Source organism: Phascolarctos cinereus, unplaced genomic scaffold (genome assembly GCF_003287225.1).
Source record: "Phascolarctos cinereus isolate Bilbo 61053 unplaced genomic scaffold, phaCin_HiC Scaffold_1;HRSCAF=81, whole genome shotgun sequence".
Lineage (NCBI taxonomy): Eukaryota > Metazoa > Chordata > Mammalia > Diprotodontia > Phascolarctidae > Phascolarctos > Phascolarctos cinereus.
In genome coordinates, this window is record NW_027555514.1 from 26,073,370 (window position 1) to 26,090,138 (window position 16,769).

At 37.9% G+C, this 16,769-nt stretch overlaps 1 protein-coding gene across 2 annotated transcripts in view; it reads right to left on the reverse strand.

Annotated features, from left to right (window-relative positions):
- ZCWPW2 (zinc finger CW-type and PWWP domain containing 2) overlaps positions 1–16,769 on the reverse strand; it is a 150,290-nt gene that overhangs the window by 51,970 nt on the left and 81,551 nt on the right. For both annotated transcript variants that reach the window (XM_078151292.1, XM_078151294.1), the window contains exons 4-5: positions 8,904–9,018; positions 995–1,056 (exon numbers count right to left, since the gene is read on the reverse strand). In XM_078151292.1, coding sequence (XP_078007418.1) covers positions 995–1,056; positions 8,904–9,018 — 177 coding nt within the window. The remainder of the gene's footprint in view (positions 1–994; positions 1,057–8,903; positions 9,019–16,769) is intronic.

Consider the following 16,769-nt stretch of genomic DNA (forward strand, 5'->3'; position numbering starts at 1 on the left):
CCCTCACGAAAATTCCAATGTCTTTTTGAAGATGACAAGCTAAAAGTGTACAAACCCAATTACAACAGGATTGCTAAGGTTCTGTATACTCTAAATAAAAAGGAATGCTCAACCCCCATACATATAGTCTTCTATCACTTTATTTCTGGGGCCCTTGTTCCCATTCAATCTGCCCATTGCCCACCCCATTCCCCAAGAAGAATTCCCCTAAAGAATGTTCATTAAAGCTCATTCTTTAGCTTTCTTTTTTTCTGCCACCAACATATTGGGTCAGTTTAGATCTGAAACAACAGAATTTAAATAAGTGCTCTTGTACATTCTTTCAAATGTGCTCTATAGTAAGACTGCCACTTGAAGAGAAAAACAGAGTTCATTCCTTTCAAGATATCATTATGTCAGGAGCTAGCTTCATGTTAATCTTTTCAACATGAAATATACAAACTGCCTTACAAATTTTCAACTATTTTAAAACATTATTTCCTTGACACAGGCTAATAAAAAGAATCTATATTCAGATCACCTGTTGAGATAACTGATGATTCATTTTTCACCCCACTTGTACTTGAGGAAAAGTCAATTTTTAGCTGTGTTAGCTATTAAATTTTTCAATGATACCTCTTTATGCATATGACATTATGAATATAACACCCCAACCTGAAAATGCATACATATATGTATATTAAAGTCATATTCCAAAAATAATAATAGTTTGATTTTTTCATTCAATTTTATTCATTATTCTGTATTATTTTACCATATGGTAATTCTAGGACACTGTGCGGCAGAATGTTGCATAATGGCCTACCATAGGCATTCTGTGGTCAACACAGATCAGTAGTAAGATTTAAAGAAAACATACATCTAAATATCTACATTTACAAACCTATATGGCTAATAATGTCCCATTACACTTTATACTGTGATGATCTAAATTTAATTTTTCTTAAGCCAGTAAAGATTAAGGTTAATCATGCAGAGTAGAACCAGAACTTACTCTTTTGTTGGCTTTTATGGCAGCTTTAATATTTGCTTCAGGTTTGTCCACTAAAGGCATCCCTATAAAATATTGAGAAAAGAGCAAATTTAGCTATCACTTATTAAGTACCTTCTGTGTGCTGAATGCTATGCTAGGCAATGTAGGAAATACCAAATTTAGATAAGAACTGATTCCTGACATAATGGAGTATACGATATAGTTCAGTAGAGGAATAAGATACACACATGTGACACAATGATGCTGGTTGTCTGTTTTTTGTCCTTCTTTCTTGGAGAGGACCAAAATGACATCACAATGTTGAAGTCAAGGTACAGCACATCTAACTGTGGCTGATCAAACCAATACAAACTCAGAAGGCTCTACCATAGGTCGGGCACAAATAGTCCACATGAACATTTGGAGTGGAAAAGTCTAAATTTGCACATCTCGTGTTTCTTTTGACCTACTGCTGTTATGCTTCACTCATACAGCACAGAACCTTCTTTGATTCCAGCAAAGTGTGATAGGTAGTCCTTTGTCAGTATCTCCCAAGTCACACAACCGATTCCAAAGTTCTTCAGAGTGGCCTTGAGAGTGGCCTTGTATCGCTTCTTCTGACCACCACCTGAATGCCTGCTTTGTGTGAGTTCTCCATAAAATAGTCTTTTAGGCAATTGTATGTTTGGTATTCAGACAACATGGCTAGCCCATTGGAAGTGCGCTCTCTGCAGTAGAGTTTGAATGAGCGACAGTTTAGCTCAAGAAAGGACCTCAGTGTCCAGTGCCTTATCTTGCCAGGTGATCTTCAGAATCTTCCTAAGACAATTCAAAAGGAAGCAATTCAGTTTCCTGGCATGGCACTCCTAGACTGTATAGGTTTCACAGGCATACAACAATAAGGTTAGCACATGGTTCTGTGGACCTTCAGTTTGATAGGCAGTCTAATGCCTCTCCTCTCCCACACTTTCCTTTGGAGTCTCCCAAATACTAAGCTAGCTCTGGCAATGCATGTGTCAACTTAATCATCTAATGTGTGCATCCCTGGAAAGTATACTACCAAGTTAAGTGAACTTATCCACAGTATTCAAATTTTCTCCGTTTGCTAAAATCAATGGTTCCACATATGGATGGTATGGTGCTGGCTGACGGAGAACCTGTGTTTTCTTGGTGGTGTTAGGCCAAAATTAGCACAAACAGCAGAAAATCAATCCATACTTTGTTTCATCTCAGCTTCAGAGGCTGCACTGAGTGCACAACCATCTGTGAACAAAAAATCATGCACCAACACTCCCTTCATTTTAGTCTTGACTTGTAGCCTTTTCAAATTAAACAATTTATATACAACATTTTGGATATATAGCATGTATATTTTTAAAAAGTGCAAAACAGTTACCTCTGAAGTCCAAGAGAGAAGATCATTAACAACAGAAGACTCAAAAGAAAGCTTCTTAAAGGAGGCATCATCTAAGTTGTGTTTAAAGGATGGGGAAAAATTCCAAAGGTTAAGGGGGGGAAGGTGAACATTCTAGGCATTCAAAACCACCTGAGCAAAGAAACAGGTGAAAAGTGCAGTGTGTGTCAGGGTATAGAGAGCAATATAGTTACATTGTATGGAAGAGAATTAAGGGCAGTGAGGTGATGCAGTAGACAGAATACCTAGAATCAGGAAGACTCATCTTCCTGAGCTCAAATCTGGCCTCAGACATTCACTCGTTGTGTAACCCTGAACAAGTCACTTAACCCTGTTTGCCTCAGTTTCCCCATCTGGAAAATGAGATGGAGAAGGAAATGGAAAACCACTTCAGTATCTTCACCAAGAAAACCCCAATGGGGTCACAAAGAGTTGGATGTGACTGAAAAATGACTCAACAACAAAAACAACAATATGAGATAAAACTAGACAGTGACAGATGATTGATCTTGAATGTCGAGCAAAGAGGCTTTATTCAGTAAGGAATAAGCAACAGTAAAGATTCCAGAACATGATCTATCTGTCTAGGTCTAACTCTATCTCTAGGAGAGACTGTTCTAGTAATAGAACTTAGGATACATAGGAAGGTGAAGGCCTGGAAGACCTGTTAGGAAGCCCCTGCAATGCACCAAGGATGTGGTGATGAGGGCCTCTAGTAGTAGAACAGCAGTAGGAATATAGAGGAAGTGATAGATGTAAAAGATGTGGAGACACCATCAATAGGATTTGGTGAGGGACTAGGTTTTACTAGGAAGGGAAAAGTCAAAGATAATACCAAGGACTCTAACAAGGAAGACTATGTGAATGGTAGAACCACTGAACAAATGACAAAATTTCACCTAGCAAATCAGTTTAAACCATAATCAAACATTTATTTTTTTAATATTATTGACTCTAAATAAAACTTGAACCCCAAAATAATCCCCAAGCTAAATTTGGACCAAAGTTAATGTAATATCCTATAATAAACACAGTACAAATACCAAATTATGTTTTCAGTCATCAGTTATTTTTCTGTTACTGAAGATGAATTTTCCACCATAAAATGAAATTATCTGACTTGAATTTTGTCAAAAAATGGCCTAAAATAATTTTGAAATATATTTATTGAAATGTATAAATGATACTACTATCTACAACTTTCAAAATCTAACTGGAAATGGAGTGAAAATTGATTTAAACTAGGTAACTGTACTGTATATAATTTAGACCCCAAATCTGCAACACATATTCAAAAGTTGTATTAGTGTTTTCATAATGAAATGCAATAATGTTCCTTAGCACTGTCAGGAATTGCCCTACTTTCCAAAGAATGCGGTTAAATCCTAATGAAAATCTTTCAAAGTTTAAAATTATAAGCAAGCTTCCTATACCATCATAGCAACTCCAGGTTCAAACTCAGTAACTCTATCCACTTTCTACAAGCTGAATTTTTCCTTAGTGGTAAAGATGTAATTTCCTCTCTTAGGAAATTTCTATTATCTATAGAGACTTTGAACTTATAGAGTAAAAAGAAACATTTAACAGGAAATACAGATTAAAATAATGAGAAATGGCTTCATAATATATTACACTTCTCTTTTGATCTATGTCTAAGTAATTTTATTTATTAAGTGCATAAGAAGAATTACAGGTAATAAATGAAAATATTTCAAATGAGTAGAAACGGTCATGACTCATGTCATATGCAGAGGGTGTGTACAGGAAGAACCTGGCCAACCTCACAAGGTTAAAGGATTATGCCTTTGTTCTGGTTTTAACAGTATCTCACTGTATAAAATACTTGACTTTCCCCTGTAGACACCACATTTGGTACTTCACAACATTTCCTTGACGAATGGGATAAGCACCTTTACCAATGACATGATAATGAGGATGATTGAGTCATAGCATTTAGAGATGAGTAGACTATAGCCAGTGTGCAGCTGAGCTATGCCTTTGGACCTGTCCTTTAATGGGAAACAGAAAACAGCTCATGGCTGAACACAGACAGAGACCCTGCAAGGTTGAGAAGACTTGAGGTTCCTGAGGTGGGTAAGGAAACTGCTTATCCATGCAGACTTCTAAAGGGAACCACTTGATTAGAGAGGTATTTCAGCCTTGGAGAGGGAGTGGCAGAAAAGGGAGAGGGTTCACGGAAGAGGAAGCATCCAGTGGAGGATTTCCTAGACCATTTTTATATCTTAAGTGACAGATAGTTCAGTCATTCAAATTTTGTTTTCAGATACCATTTTCTCAATCAACAACTCACTTACCAAATCTACTTTTTTCTTCAATTAGTAAGTATTAGTGAAAAAATATTACCCTCTTTCCACTGTCTTCAATTTCAACACTGACTTCATAATCCCTAGCAATGTTTTCTAGATTCTTTCTAGCAATACCATTTGTCCCCAACAGAAATCATCAAAGGGATGAAATTGCTTTGGGGTTTTACAAATCTCAGGTGATGCTCTCTAGGTTCTGGATTCACACATTTGGTTCCATGACCTCCTATTCTTCATATCAGGCAGACGTGATGCATGATTCCCACCACTCAGGTTTGGGGAACTTTGAATGTATGGAGCTGAAAGAGGAAGAGAGTTAGGTTTTACTCCTTGTGTGGAAAGATTTCTTCCCCAGATGTTCCTGCAGAAGTGCCTGGCTAGCTCAGACTCAATTTCAAAGTGGTGACTCCATATGGATGTTGGAGCTTTGGAGACGTAGTGAGGCATAAAGAGCTCTGGCCTTGGAGTCATGAAAGCTCAAGTAAGCTCCAGTTCTGTCCCTGACACAAATTGGCCCACGTCTATCCTCTTACCAGAGCTGCCTACTTGCCAAGGGGAGTACTTGATTGTAATTCTTTCAGGGATATTTGGTGGGGTGACCCCCAAAATCAACTCTCCAAACTTTGCCATTGTCTGGATGGCATGGTCCAGGTTTGGAACCTTACACTAATACATGACTCTTCCCTCTCACTCAACTCCTATAGCAAACTGGTTGCCAAGTTTTGCCAATCAAATTTCCATCATATCTCTCATATTTGTCCCCTCTGTCCAACTCTCAAAGCCTCTCCTCTAGTTCATTATCTCCAGTCTAGCTTATTGACCCTCCCAGGCTCTAAGCTCTTACCTACTATTCTCCACACAGCTTCCAAATTAATATTTAAAACCCAGGTCTGACCCCTACCCAAAAGCATTCAAAGGTTCTCTATTGCCTTTAGGATACAATACAAATTGTCAGTATAGCATTTTTATATATTCTTCTACAATCTAGCTCCCACCTACTTTGCCAAGTGGCAAGGTAATCATCATCATCATCATCATCATCATCTTCTTCTTCTTCTCCTTCTCCTCCTCCTCCTCGCCCTCCCCCTTCTTCTTCTTCTTCTTCTTCTTCTTCTACTACTACTACTACCACTACTACTACTACTACTACTACTACTACTACTACTACTACTCTACTACTACTACTACTACTACTTGTTCATGCTTTGTTTTGAAGAAGACCAATGACATCACAGGGTGATGTCTTGGCTTTTAAGTGAATTGGATTTAAGTGAGGAAGAGTTGCACAAAATCTTCAGCATCACTGTGTCTTTCAGAGTCCTCCCTGAATAACCCATATACCTTACTACTACTACTACTACTACTACACTATATACATACTATTGATATACTACTACTGTTTTGTGATATATTACAACTAATAATAATAATAGCTAATGATAGCTAATTTTTATGTGGCTTTAAAGTTTGTAAAGCACTTTAATATGTTCTCATTTAATATAAAAATAAAGAAGTCAATAAAAATTTATTTTAAAGAAAGTGCTCAGAGTACCCATATATAGATAGATAGATAGATAGATAGATAGATAGATAGATAGATAGATAGATAGATACATAGATAGATAGATAGATAGATAGATAGATACATAGATAGATACATAGATAGATACATAGATAGATAGATAGATAGATAGATAGATAGATAGATAGATAGATAGATAGATAGATAGATAGATACATAGATACATAGATAGATAGATAGATAGATAGATAGATAGATAGATAGATAGATAGATAGATAGATAGATAGATAGATATAGATATAGATATAGATACAGATATATATGATAGTGAGGTACCTGGAAGTCAGCTTGAGAATGATGAGTAGGATGACAGAGAATGAAAAGTAGGTATTGGAGGCATGAGTAAAGGAGCTTCTCACATGAATGTGGAGGTTGGGAGCCACAAGTGTGTTTTGGGAAGTTGTGTGAGAGTGGAGATCATGCCGAAAAAATCAGTGTGAGGGCTGAGATCTTGAAATGGCTGTGCTTCATTTTAGAAGTATAATAAGAATACATACCGAAGTATTCTGCTACTTGAGGATGAAAACTAACAGAAGAGTGGCCTAGGAATAGAAAATGTACATGGCTTCTGGCATAGTTGCTAGGCCAAGGTAGATAGGTGGCCCAGTGGATGTAGTGCTGGTCTTGGAGTCAGGATAAACCTCAGTTTGAATGCTGACTCATTTTCTTACTAGCTGTGTGACCCAGGGCAAATCATTTATGCCTCAGTTTCCCCCTTTGTAAAACAAGGATAATAATACCTACCTCCTCCCAGGGTTGTAAGGATAAAGTGATACATTTCTAAAGCACTTTGTAAACCTTAAAACATTCTATAAAAGTCAGCTACTATTAGTCATAATAGAAGTAGTAGTAGTAGCAAAAGGAGTAACCCCCTTAGGACATGCCCATAAAGAAGAAACAATAAGAGCAGTAAGTGAAGGTTTCATCTAGCGCATGCACTTTCTCCTCTACCCCCAACCCCAGCAAGGATTTGACTCCCTGTCCTCAACCCCAGCTTGGTCAAGGTCATCACTGGGTATACTCACAGAAGATGAGAGTCAGTCAACAAGCATCCAAAGTGCTTACTATGCCCAGTGGGGATGGTTTGTGAGGGTATACAAGACATGCTTTTTAAAACTACCATCCTAGTGAAAGTTTTGATACAATAACAAGATTTCTAAATCCAGTTTAAGGAGAAGTTTACTTTAAGAAAGGGTTAATCCAACAAAATCATGGAATCTTATGAGCTAGAAAGGAGTTTAGAGAGGCTGTCTCGTCCAACCTCTCAGCCAATGCACGAGTTCTCTCTATGATATACCCTAGATTTTGTTACTCAGTCTCTGTTTGAACACTTCCAGTGATAAATGTGATCATATTCATAAAGTGCTGGCAAACCTTAAAGCACCATAGAAATGCTAAGTGATGATGATGATGATAATGATGAAGATCATTAAGAATTCTTTATTAAAGTAGTTCAATCTATAACTGGAAAGCCCTACTTTTTAAAGAGTACATGAAACTCTTTCCTTGAAACTTCTAACCACTCCAATCCAACAAGCCTTGGAGTTTGCTCTACCAGGACTTGCCCTATATTTGCATAGTGTTTACCTACCATAGAGAAATTGGAATTGAATCCTTCTACAGAATACTATTTGATAGCTAGTAAGAAAAGCTTCTCTGAATTCTGGAAAAGGCCACCTTCTGTAGAAAGTATAGCCAAGTTGTCTATGGGGATTAAGGCATTTCACTTTTAGGGATAAAAGAAAAAAAATTTCAAGGTGAGATTAATAGCTTCAGGGCTTGCTTTAGGATAAATGGGTGCTGAAGCTCTCAAAGTGGAAAGGCAACATCAAATAAAAGAAAGAAAGAAGGGAGTGACACATTGCCTGCATCCAGACTTTTAAAAAATGACAGTCAACATTCTGAGTAGGATAAATGCATATTTTCCAGTGACCCCTTGGGCTGCAATTATCCCTAGCCACCTCTCTTTATTAGTGTGTCAAACATGAGACTCAAAAATATTAAGGATATTTAGGAGAAATAAAATGGCTATGTTGACTTGATGGGAAAAAAATAAGTGGCATTACCACCCACTCAATGACATCACAACTGCCAGTGTTGTTTCGGAAATCTGAGAATCTTCACTAAAAATAACCCCTTAAAAATATGTCCCTATCCAACTAAGAAAAAAAAAAGATTCCAACATTGCCTTGGACTTTCCTTTTAAGATATACAACTGCTCTTGGCATGTTGGAAGACATTTACTTTACAAATACTGCAGAACAAGCCCTAATAACATTGAGTTTACAGTATAGGTAGATAGATGATTTTTAAAAATTTTTAATTCTATGGCTTTTAATTTTGAACTACATGATCCTGAGATCCACAAGAGTGCCCATGCACATATTAAACGAGAACAAATGGAAAGAGATGTTTGATAAAAATAATCCCATGTAACATTTTTTTTGTTCATTCAGCTTATGATTCAATATAGATGTATCCACATACATATATATGTTTGTATGTATGTGTCAGTGTATATAGATAGAACCAGGCACACACATACACAGAGACCTATGACTCAAAGTCTCTTGACTCAATATTAACTTTGGAAATAAAACCGACCTTACCTTTTTTTGATAGAAGACACATCTCCAGTCTTTGCTCATGAGAAAATGCATATAATAGGTACGCTTCTTGTAGAGCACTTTCATACCATCTTTTATCAAATTTGCATTTTTCTGGCTGTGAAAGTTCAGAAATAGAATCAGATTCTTTTTAAAAAAAACTTAAATGCTTCAGAATTACTTTAATTTGTTTAGCTATATTGGTCTAAAATTCTATCTAATTTTATGCATTGTACTTTAGATTTCTATTTTTGTATTCAGTTTATATTTGACAGAGCATTTTTAGATATAGCAAAATCTGTGGAAAGTTTTCATGTTAACATTTGAAGTTATCAGGATCATATGCTACAACAGAAATCATCTCAAATTTAGGAGGTTATAGACAAATATGATCTACTCAAGATATACTACAAAGAATGAATATATATTAAAATAACTGATTAAATTTGCAAGAGTCAGAAAAATGACTTAAATGGTAAAAAGTTATGATAAAAATGATTACAAGAAATTTCACATTCTACTTTAGTTGTAGCTGGATAATATGAATTATTTTGACCTTATTACACGCCTGCAAAACTTATGTCACTCTTCCCAAAGTTTTATTAGCTTAATTGTTATGTATTTTTAAACTGCAATTTAAAAAAATTGTAAAGTATACTTTTTAAAGATTTTTAAATTTTTTAATGTTAACGTACTAAAAACATTCAAATGTTTGGGTTTATGTTTCTCTCTCCCCTCAAAAACTACTATAAAATGCAAACTAATATTTTAACCTTTTTATCCCTTACGGTGATTACTTAAAGGAAATCACATTTCTGCTTCAAGGACATTAGGTAATTGGAATCCTACTCCTCCATGAAGGAATAGTAATGATAATTCATAAACACAATTAATTACAGAATCTCAGAATGGGAAGGGCCTTTTTGGACATTTTCATCTAATTTACCCTATACTAGAATGGGAAAGCCTTCTAGAACTTTCTCATCAAGTTGTGAATCTAATCTTCCAGGAACCTATGACCTCCTGAAGGCAACCTGTGTTGCCATTGGGCACCTAAATGCAGAAACTTTTTCCTTGCATCAAGCTGAAATGTATCTTTCTGTGATTTCCTGTTGCTCCTAGCTCTGCCTTCTGAGTCCAAGCAGAATAAGTCAAATCCTACATGACATCCTTTGAAACACTTCAAAGACCTAGCATATCACCCTTATCTTCTCTGATCAAGATTAAACATCCACAGCTCCTTCCATCAATTCTTCTGGCTTGATACTGAAGCCCTCACCATTCCTGTAGCCTTCTTCTAGATGCATTCCAGTTTATCAACGTCCTAGATATGGGTATGTATACTTTATACACACATGTATATGTACACATAGCTAAGTATCGGAGTGAACACATCACATGCTCACACACATCCATAATCAATTCAGAGGTATATCCTAAGTATAAGTTGAGTTCAAGGGCCTGGGTTTAAAGGATTGACTCATTTGGAGGGAAATAAGGAAATAACATTATTCTGCCAATCTAAGAATCTCTCAGTTTTCTATGAGAATCCCACTTACCTCATTCTATACGATATACTGTATTAAATATTCTCAGTTTCAAGTAATAGATATGGGTATGAATGAAATCACATTCAGAATCAATAGTATTAATTTTAGCAAAATGTTACAGGGGCCTCCCATGACACCATGAGAGGCTCCATTTTAGATATGGCTTCCCAGATTCATATGAGTAGAGATGGAAGGGAACTAAAAGGCCATCTTCTCCAACCCTTTGATTTACAGACGAAGACACACAGAGGCAAACACAGATGAGGGGACTTGCCCAAGGCTACACAGGAATCCTAGCTAGGGCCAGAGCCAGGATTCAAACCCAAGTCCTCAGACTTCAAATTCAACACTCTTTTCACTTGTTCCTTACTGCCTCTGGTGGAAGAAAACTACCTTCTTGACTCAAGTTCCCATTCTGTGCAGAACAGATCAGGCAAAGATCGCAAATCAAATGATAAGACATTTACAATCATAAATTTAGTGCTGGAAGGAACCTTAGAAGTCACCTCTGACCCTCTCACATTCTAGATGAGAGAAATCTGGTTTCCGAGGAAACCAGGGCTTGGCAAGGTCATAAAGGGTGTGTGGAAATCATACAGACCCCACTCCCCTGGGGAAAAGTTACCAAGCCCCTCACAGTGATGGTGGGGAAGGAGCTCTCACTCTGAAGATCGTGGAGGCAGGATTTCCATGAGTCCCTCTAGAAAGGCTCTCAGAACAACTCTGTGCCTCCCCTGTACAGACAGAGGAGGAAGTGGTTGGGAGCACAGGTGCTCGCAGCATCCTGCCTCCTCAGCTATTCCTGGACCTCTCAGAGGTCCTCAGAGCCTCACTCTGCTCTGCCCCAGACAGCCTGGCTCATAATTAGAATCTTGACACTGGTCAGTGCCAGTGAGGTTCACCTCGGTCTTACTTGCTGCTATTCCATGAGACCTGACTTGCTCTTGAATCTTGCTTCACTCCAAGGTTCCTTGGGCTTCAGACCCTGCCCCCTCCCTGCTCACCCCCGGCTTCGGGCCTTGATGTTCTTATAGAATTAGCTCTTTCAGAGACTGCTTGGCCTGCGGATGTACATGGGAGAGGAGGAGTATTTAGCGCATGCTCCCCATCTAGGTGGCACTACAAGAGGACACCAGAGGCAGCTGTCATGAGATATCTCCCCGGCCCTCTCCACCACGGTTCTGGAACCCAGACTCTTATCAGAGCAATAGTAACTGACTTTCCTAAGCTTTTCTGCTGTATACAACTCCCCACACTAGCCAACCACATCCTGCAGTTTTCTGAGGCTGGAGATAAACACTGACTCACCTTCCCATCACGCACACATGTTTCAGGCTCTGCTAAGGCTCAAGAAGGGAAGGGTCAAAATACTGCTGGAGGCTGAGGCCCAAGCATCAAGACCTGTGTGGGTGGAATTGTTGTTCCAGCAAAGTCCTGGCCCCCTGACAAAAAGGATATTTAAAACTCTTCATTTTGTTCTTTTAAACTAGTTATTTAGGAGACCAAAGATCAGGCATCTTTCTTAGCTCTGGCTTTGTACACTTGGTAGGAGATAATTAAGCTGAACCATCTAATTCTGTCACAGGCCCCTCAAACAAAAAGATTTCAACCTCGGGCCACCCCATCTCTACCACTCTGTCTTTTACTTGAGGCCAGCTTGAGTTTGCTCCCAAACACTCATAACAAATCCCGAAAGGCTGACCTCCCTTCATTCAGGAATTAAGTGACACTCATGGCCAAATGTAGAACTCTACATCTTTGCAATGTGAAGGGGAGTGCGGCAGAAGGGGAAAGAGCACCTGCTTTGGAGTCAGAGGGCTGCGGCTTGCTTCTTAGCTCAGTGACCTTGACCAAGTCACTGAACTTCTCTGAATCTTCATATTTTCATTTGTAAAATATGGATAATCTTTTTGCTACTGATTTTGTAGGGGTGGTTTGAGGAAAGTGTTTCGTAATCTGGGTGCTATTACATTTGTAATCTTTCACAGAGTCAAAAAGAATACATTTCTGTTTCTGGAATAGAATGAATAATATCAAGTACAGGTTGGAAAAAAGTACAGGCTGTAGATATTTTTCTGGAACAGAAAAGGAGAAAGAAAATGAGAGGAGGAGAAGAGATGGAGTCAGTGGGTTAACAAGCATTTATTAGGCACCTACTTTGTGCCAGGAACTGTGCTAAACTGGGGATACAAAGAAAGGCAAAAAGCAATGCCTGCTCTCAAGGAGCTCCCTATCTAATGGGAGAGCAGGAGGGGATTAAGGAGGGAAGAGAAAAGCAGGAGGAGCCTATTGCTACTCATGATACCAATAACAACTCACATTTTTTCAAACAAAATTGGCCCTTACAAGTTTGTTGTTCAGTCATCTCAGCTGGGTCCAACTCATCATGACCGCATTTGAGCTTTGGTTGGCAAAGATACCGGAACGGTTTGCCGTTTCCTTCTCCAGCTCATCTGATAGATGAGGAAAGTGAGGCCAACAGGGTTAAGTGATTTGTCCAGGTCACACACTTAGTAGGCTAGATTTGAACTCAGGAAGATGAGCTGCCCCTTGTCACTTAGCTGTCCCTCCCTACAAGTTTAGGGCATTTTAATACTAAAGTGATAATCAAAAAGAATATAATACAGAACATTCAAAATTAAACACCTGATAAAACACTGGGAACTTTAAGTCAAGTCATTTCTTTGAGAAATACCAGTTTGGAAAGACTATCAGAAATACTTCACCAACAACTGAAAAAGTGAAGAAAACAAACATGGTATTTGAGAACCTTTAGGAACTCCCCAGTAAGTCTGCGCCATCTAGTGGTAAGACAAATAAACAGTTTTAGAATCATATACTAAAGAGCTCTTTGCTATCTCTTCTATAACGAATTATGGATTCCTGAATAAGAGTCTTCTACACATGGCACTTAAAAAAAAAATCCAAATTGCCTACAAGGTAATTCATTTCCTCTCAGATTAAAAGAGAATGTCAGTAAGATGAACTCTCGAACATTTCAAGACATACCTGAGTAGTTCACATATTTCCATTTATTTTCTTTCCGCAATAATTATCAAAGAAATATTTGATATAATTTCATCTCCAAAAAGTTATACTTGGGGAGGTTTTGACATTACAATTATCGTACAGTAGTTGAAAACCAGTCTTTAAAGTCAGAACCTAGAGGTAGCAGGCTGTAGAGCCCATGGGCACACAATTAATAAGCATCAGAGTCAGGATTTGGACCCAAATCTAGAGCTCTGATGCTTATTAGTTATGTGACTCTGAATAAGTGACTTCATCTTCTAAGTCCCGGCTCTGTCTTTTGTAAAATGAGGACAGTATTAATACTTATACTCCCTGCTTTTCAATGTTGTTATAGAAAGCATTCTCTTTTTCTTCTGGCTCCCCTCCTGACTCCCTGGACTTCTCCAACAGCCTTCTCACCCTCAAGAGGCCTCTGCCCTTATGCTTCCCTCTTCCGTTTTTCAGCTCCCTTTTGGGTATTATCTTCTCCCATGAAAAAGTAAGCTGCTAGAAAGTAGGGACTGTCTTTTGCTTGCTTGTTTACATTTATAAAAGCAGCTGGTGGCACAGTGGGTTGAGTACTAGGCCCAGAAGCAAGAAGATCTGAGTTCAAATTTAGTCTCAGATCCTTACTAGCTGTGTAACCCTTTGGCAAGTCATTTAACCTCAGTTTCCTCAACTGTAAAATGAGAATAATAGTAGCACTTACTTCACAAGGTTATTGTAAAGATCATAATGTAATATAAAGGATCATAATAAAAATATATGAGATAATAATAATATAATATAAAGTGCTTAGCACAGTGCCTGGCACATAACTACTACATAAAAATGCTCCTTCTGTTCTCATAGCACAGCTCCTGGTAGACAGCAAGTGATTAATAAATGTTTTATCTAGCCATCTGTCTTTTAGTCCTTACCATGTTTATAGAGCTGTTATTACTCTAAAAGAAGTACTTCAGCACTGACAAGGAAACATGCATGTACTGCTGCTGATAATAATAGGTTAGAAAGGACCCATTCTAGCATTACATATTAGCATAAATTAGAAAATGTACTTTGAGGAATTCAAAGTGATAGTATGGTCATTAAATGACACTTTCAAATACTCTATCATCTAACAACATTGATGTTCAACTTGAAAATTAAAACCTTCATATCAAGGTCAAGAAAGGAAAGATTAATAGGTTCAATAAAGTTTAACCAGGAAATAAAGAGCTCTCCAGACACACTGGCTTATTCTTTACACACACACACACACACACACACACACACACACACACACACACACACACCACACACACCCTACTCCATCTCCAGTCTTGGCCCCTCTGCCCTGGCTGTTCCCCAGGTCTGGAATGCACATCCTCCACACCTCTGCCTGTTGGAATGCAGTTTCCTTCAAGATTCAGTTTAAATGCCACCTCTTCCATGAAGTCTTTCCAGATCCCCCAAATGCTAGTGCCTTCCCTCCTAAAACTATCTTGTACTTATTCTGTATATGTTGTGCATATGTGTATATTTATTTGTGTATGTTTTCACCATTAAAATGAAGACTCCTTTTTGCCTTCGTGGCCCCAGAACTCAGCACAGTACTTGGCAAATTATAAGCATTTCTAAATGTTTGCTGATGGATTGCTGGATGCTTCTTGAGAGTAACATAGGAGACTCTGTGTTGTACATGTTTGCACAGTTAAACTGAAATGCGAGAACAACTATATTTCAGACTTAACAAAGTACTGTTAAGTGCCTATTGAAGTCCAATACTTTACAAAATATAAATACCACTGCTTACCAAGTATCATATGAGACAAATTTGATGAATATGAATGAGCAGATGGCTAGAGAAGTTCATGGCTAGGACAAGAAGAGAGGCTTTGCCCTGTGAATCCCAGAAAATTGATAGGTTTATCGTACCTTGAAAAAGATAGAGAAAAGCAGTGTCCTAAACAATCTTTTCCTGTCAAGATGATAAATCAAGAAAATCATGATGGGCCTATTGGCTACATTTTAACCTACTGCAATTTGATTTTCATTCCCACCACTCTACTAAAACAGCTTTTCCAAAGTTATTATTGAATCATCTTACTGCTCATTGTAATAACCTTTCCCCCTCCTACCCTTCCTCTCCAGCCTCATAGATCCTTCTGAGGCATTTGACACTATAGACCACACCTCTTTGACAGCATCTTTTCATAGCTTCAATGGCCTTGTACATAATGATTCTCTTTCCATCTCTTCATCCATACTGCTGCCTACTTTGTTGATTTCTCATACAATGTCCTCCCTCTTAAACATGAATGTCCCACAGGGTTTTGCTCTTGACAACCTTCTTTTCTCTCTACATTTTTTCAATACACTTCCATGGCCTCAGCTATTAGCTCCATACAGATACACATATACACACACAGAGATTTAGCTGGAGTCCTGAAAATAACTTAAACCCAACATTTTCAAAAATGAAATCTCTATCTTTCCTCCAATACTTGCCTCTTCCCTTAATTTGTTTATTTGTATTAATGGCATCACCATCTCCCAGGTTCCCAGACTCATAACTCTGAAATCATCTTCAAATTATTCCCCTTTACCTCAGATTTCAATTTGGTTACCAATCCTGTCCAATCTACACCTTCCACAATATTTCCTATATCTATCACTTCCTTACTCTTCTCACTACAATTATCTGAGTTTAGGCACTCAACATTTCTTCCTTGGAAAACAAATCTATCCCTCACAGTTTTACTTAACTAATCTTCCTAATGTACTAATTGATGGTACCTTTCATCTATTCAAAAACCATTCATGATTCTCCATTAGCTCAGGTTCTATAGAATGGAGAGCTGGAAGGAAGAATAGAGATCACCTCCCCTCAACTTTGAAGATAAGGAAAATGATTAGCCCACATTCCCCTTCCCTTACATCACTGCCTAATGAATAAAAAGCATAAACTACTTATCCTAGCATTCAAGGTCAGTGACAAACTGGTTCTAACCTGCCTTTCCTGACTCATTTCATACAAATCCACTTCATATATTCAAGTTATAGCCAAACTGGACTAGTCTGCATTTTTTATTCATGCATTGACCTTCCCCATCTCTAGGCCTTCATTCAACCACTGTCCTCATACCTAGAATGGGTTCTTCAAATCATAGCCCATCACAAACCAGAAAATAATTTTTGTACATTTATTTCCCCCCCCTTTGACTGTCAGATCCTTGAGAAGAGGATCTCTGTCATAATAATGTTCAATAAATGTCTGTTGAATTAAATTTAATTGTTTAGGAAGTATAAGGATGTTTCTTCTTCCCAG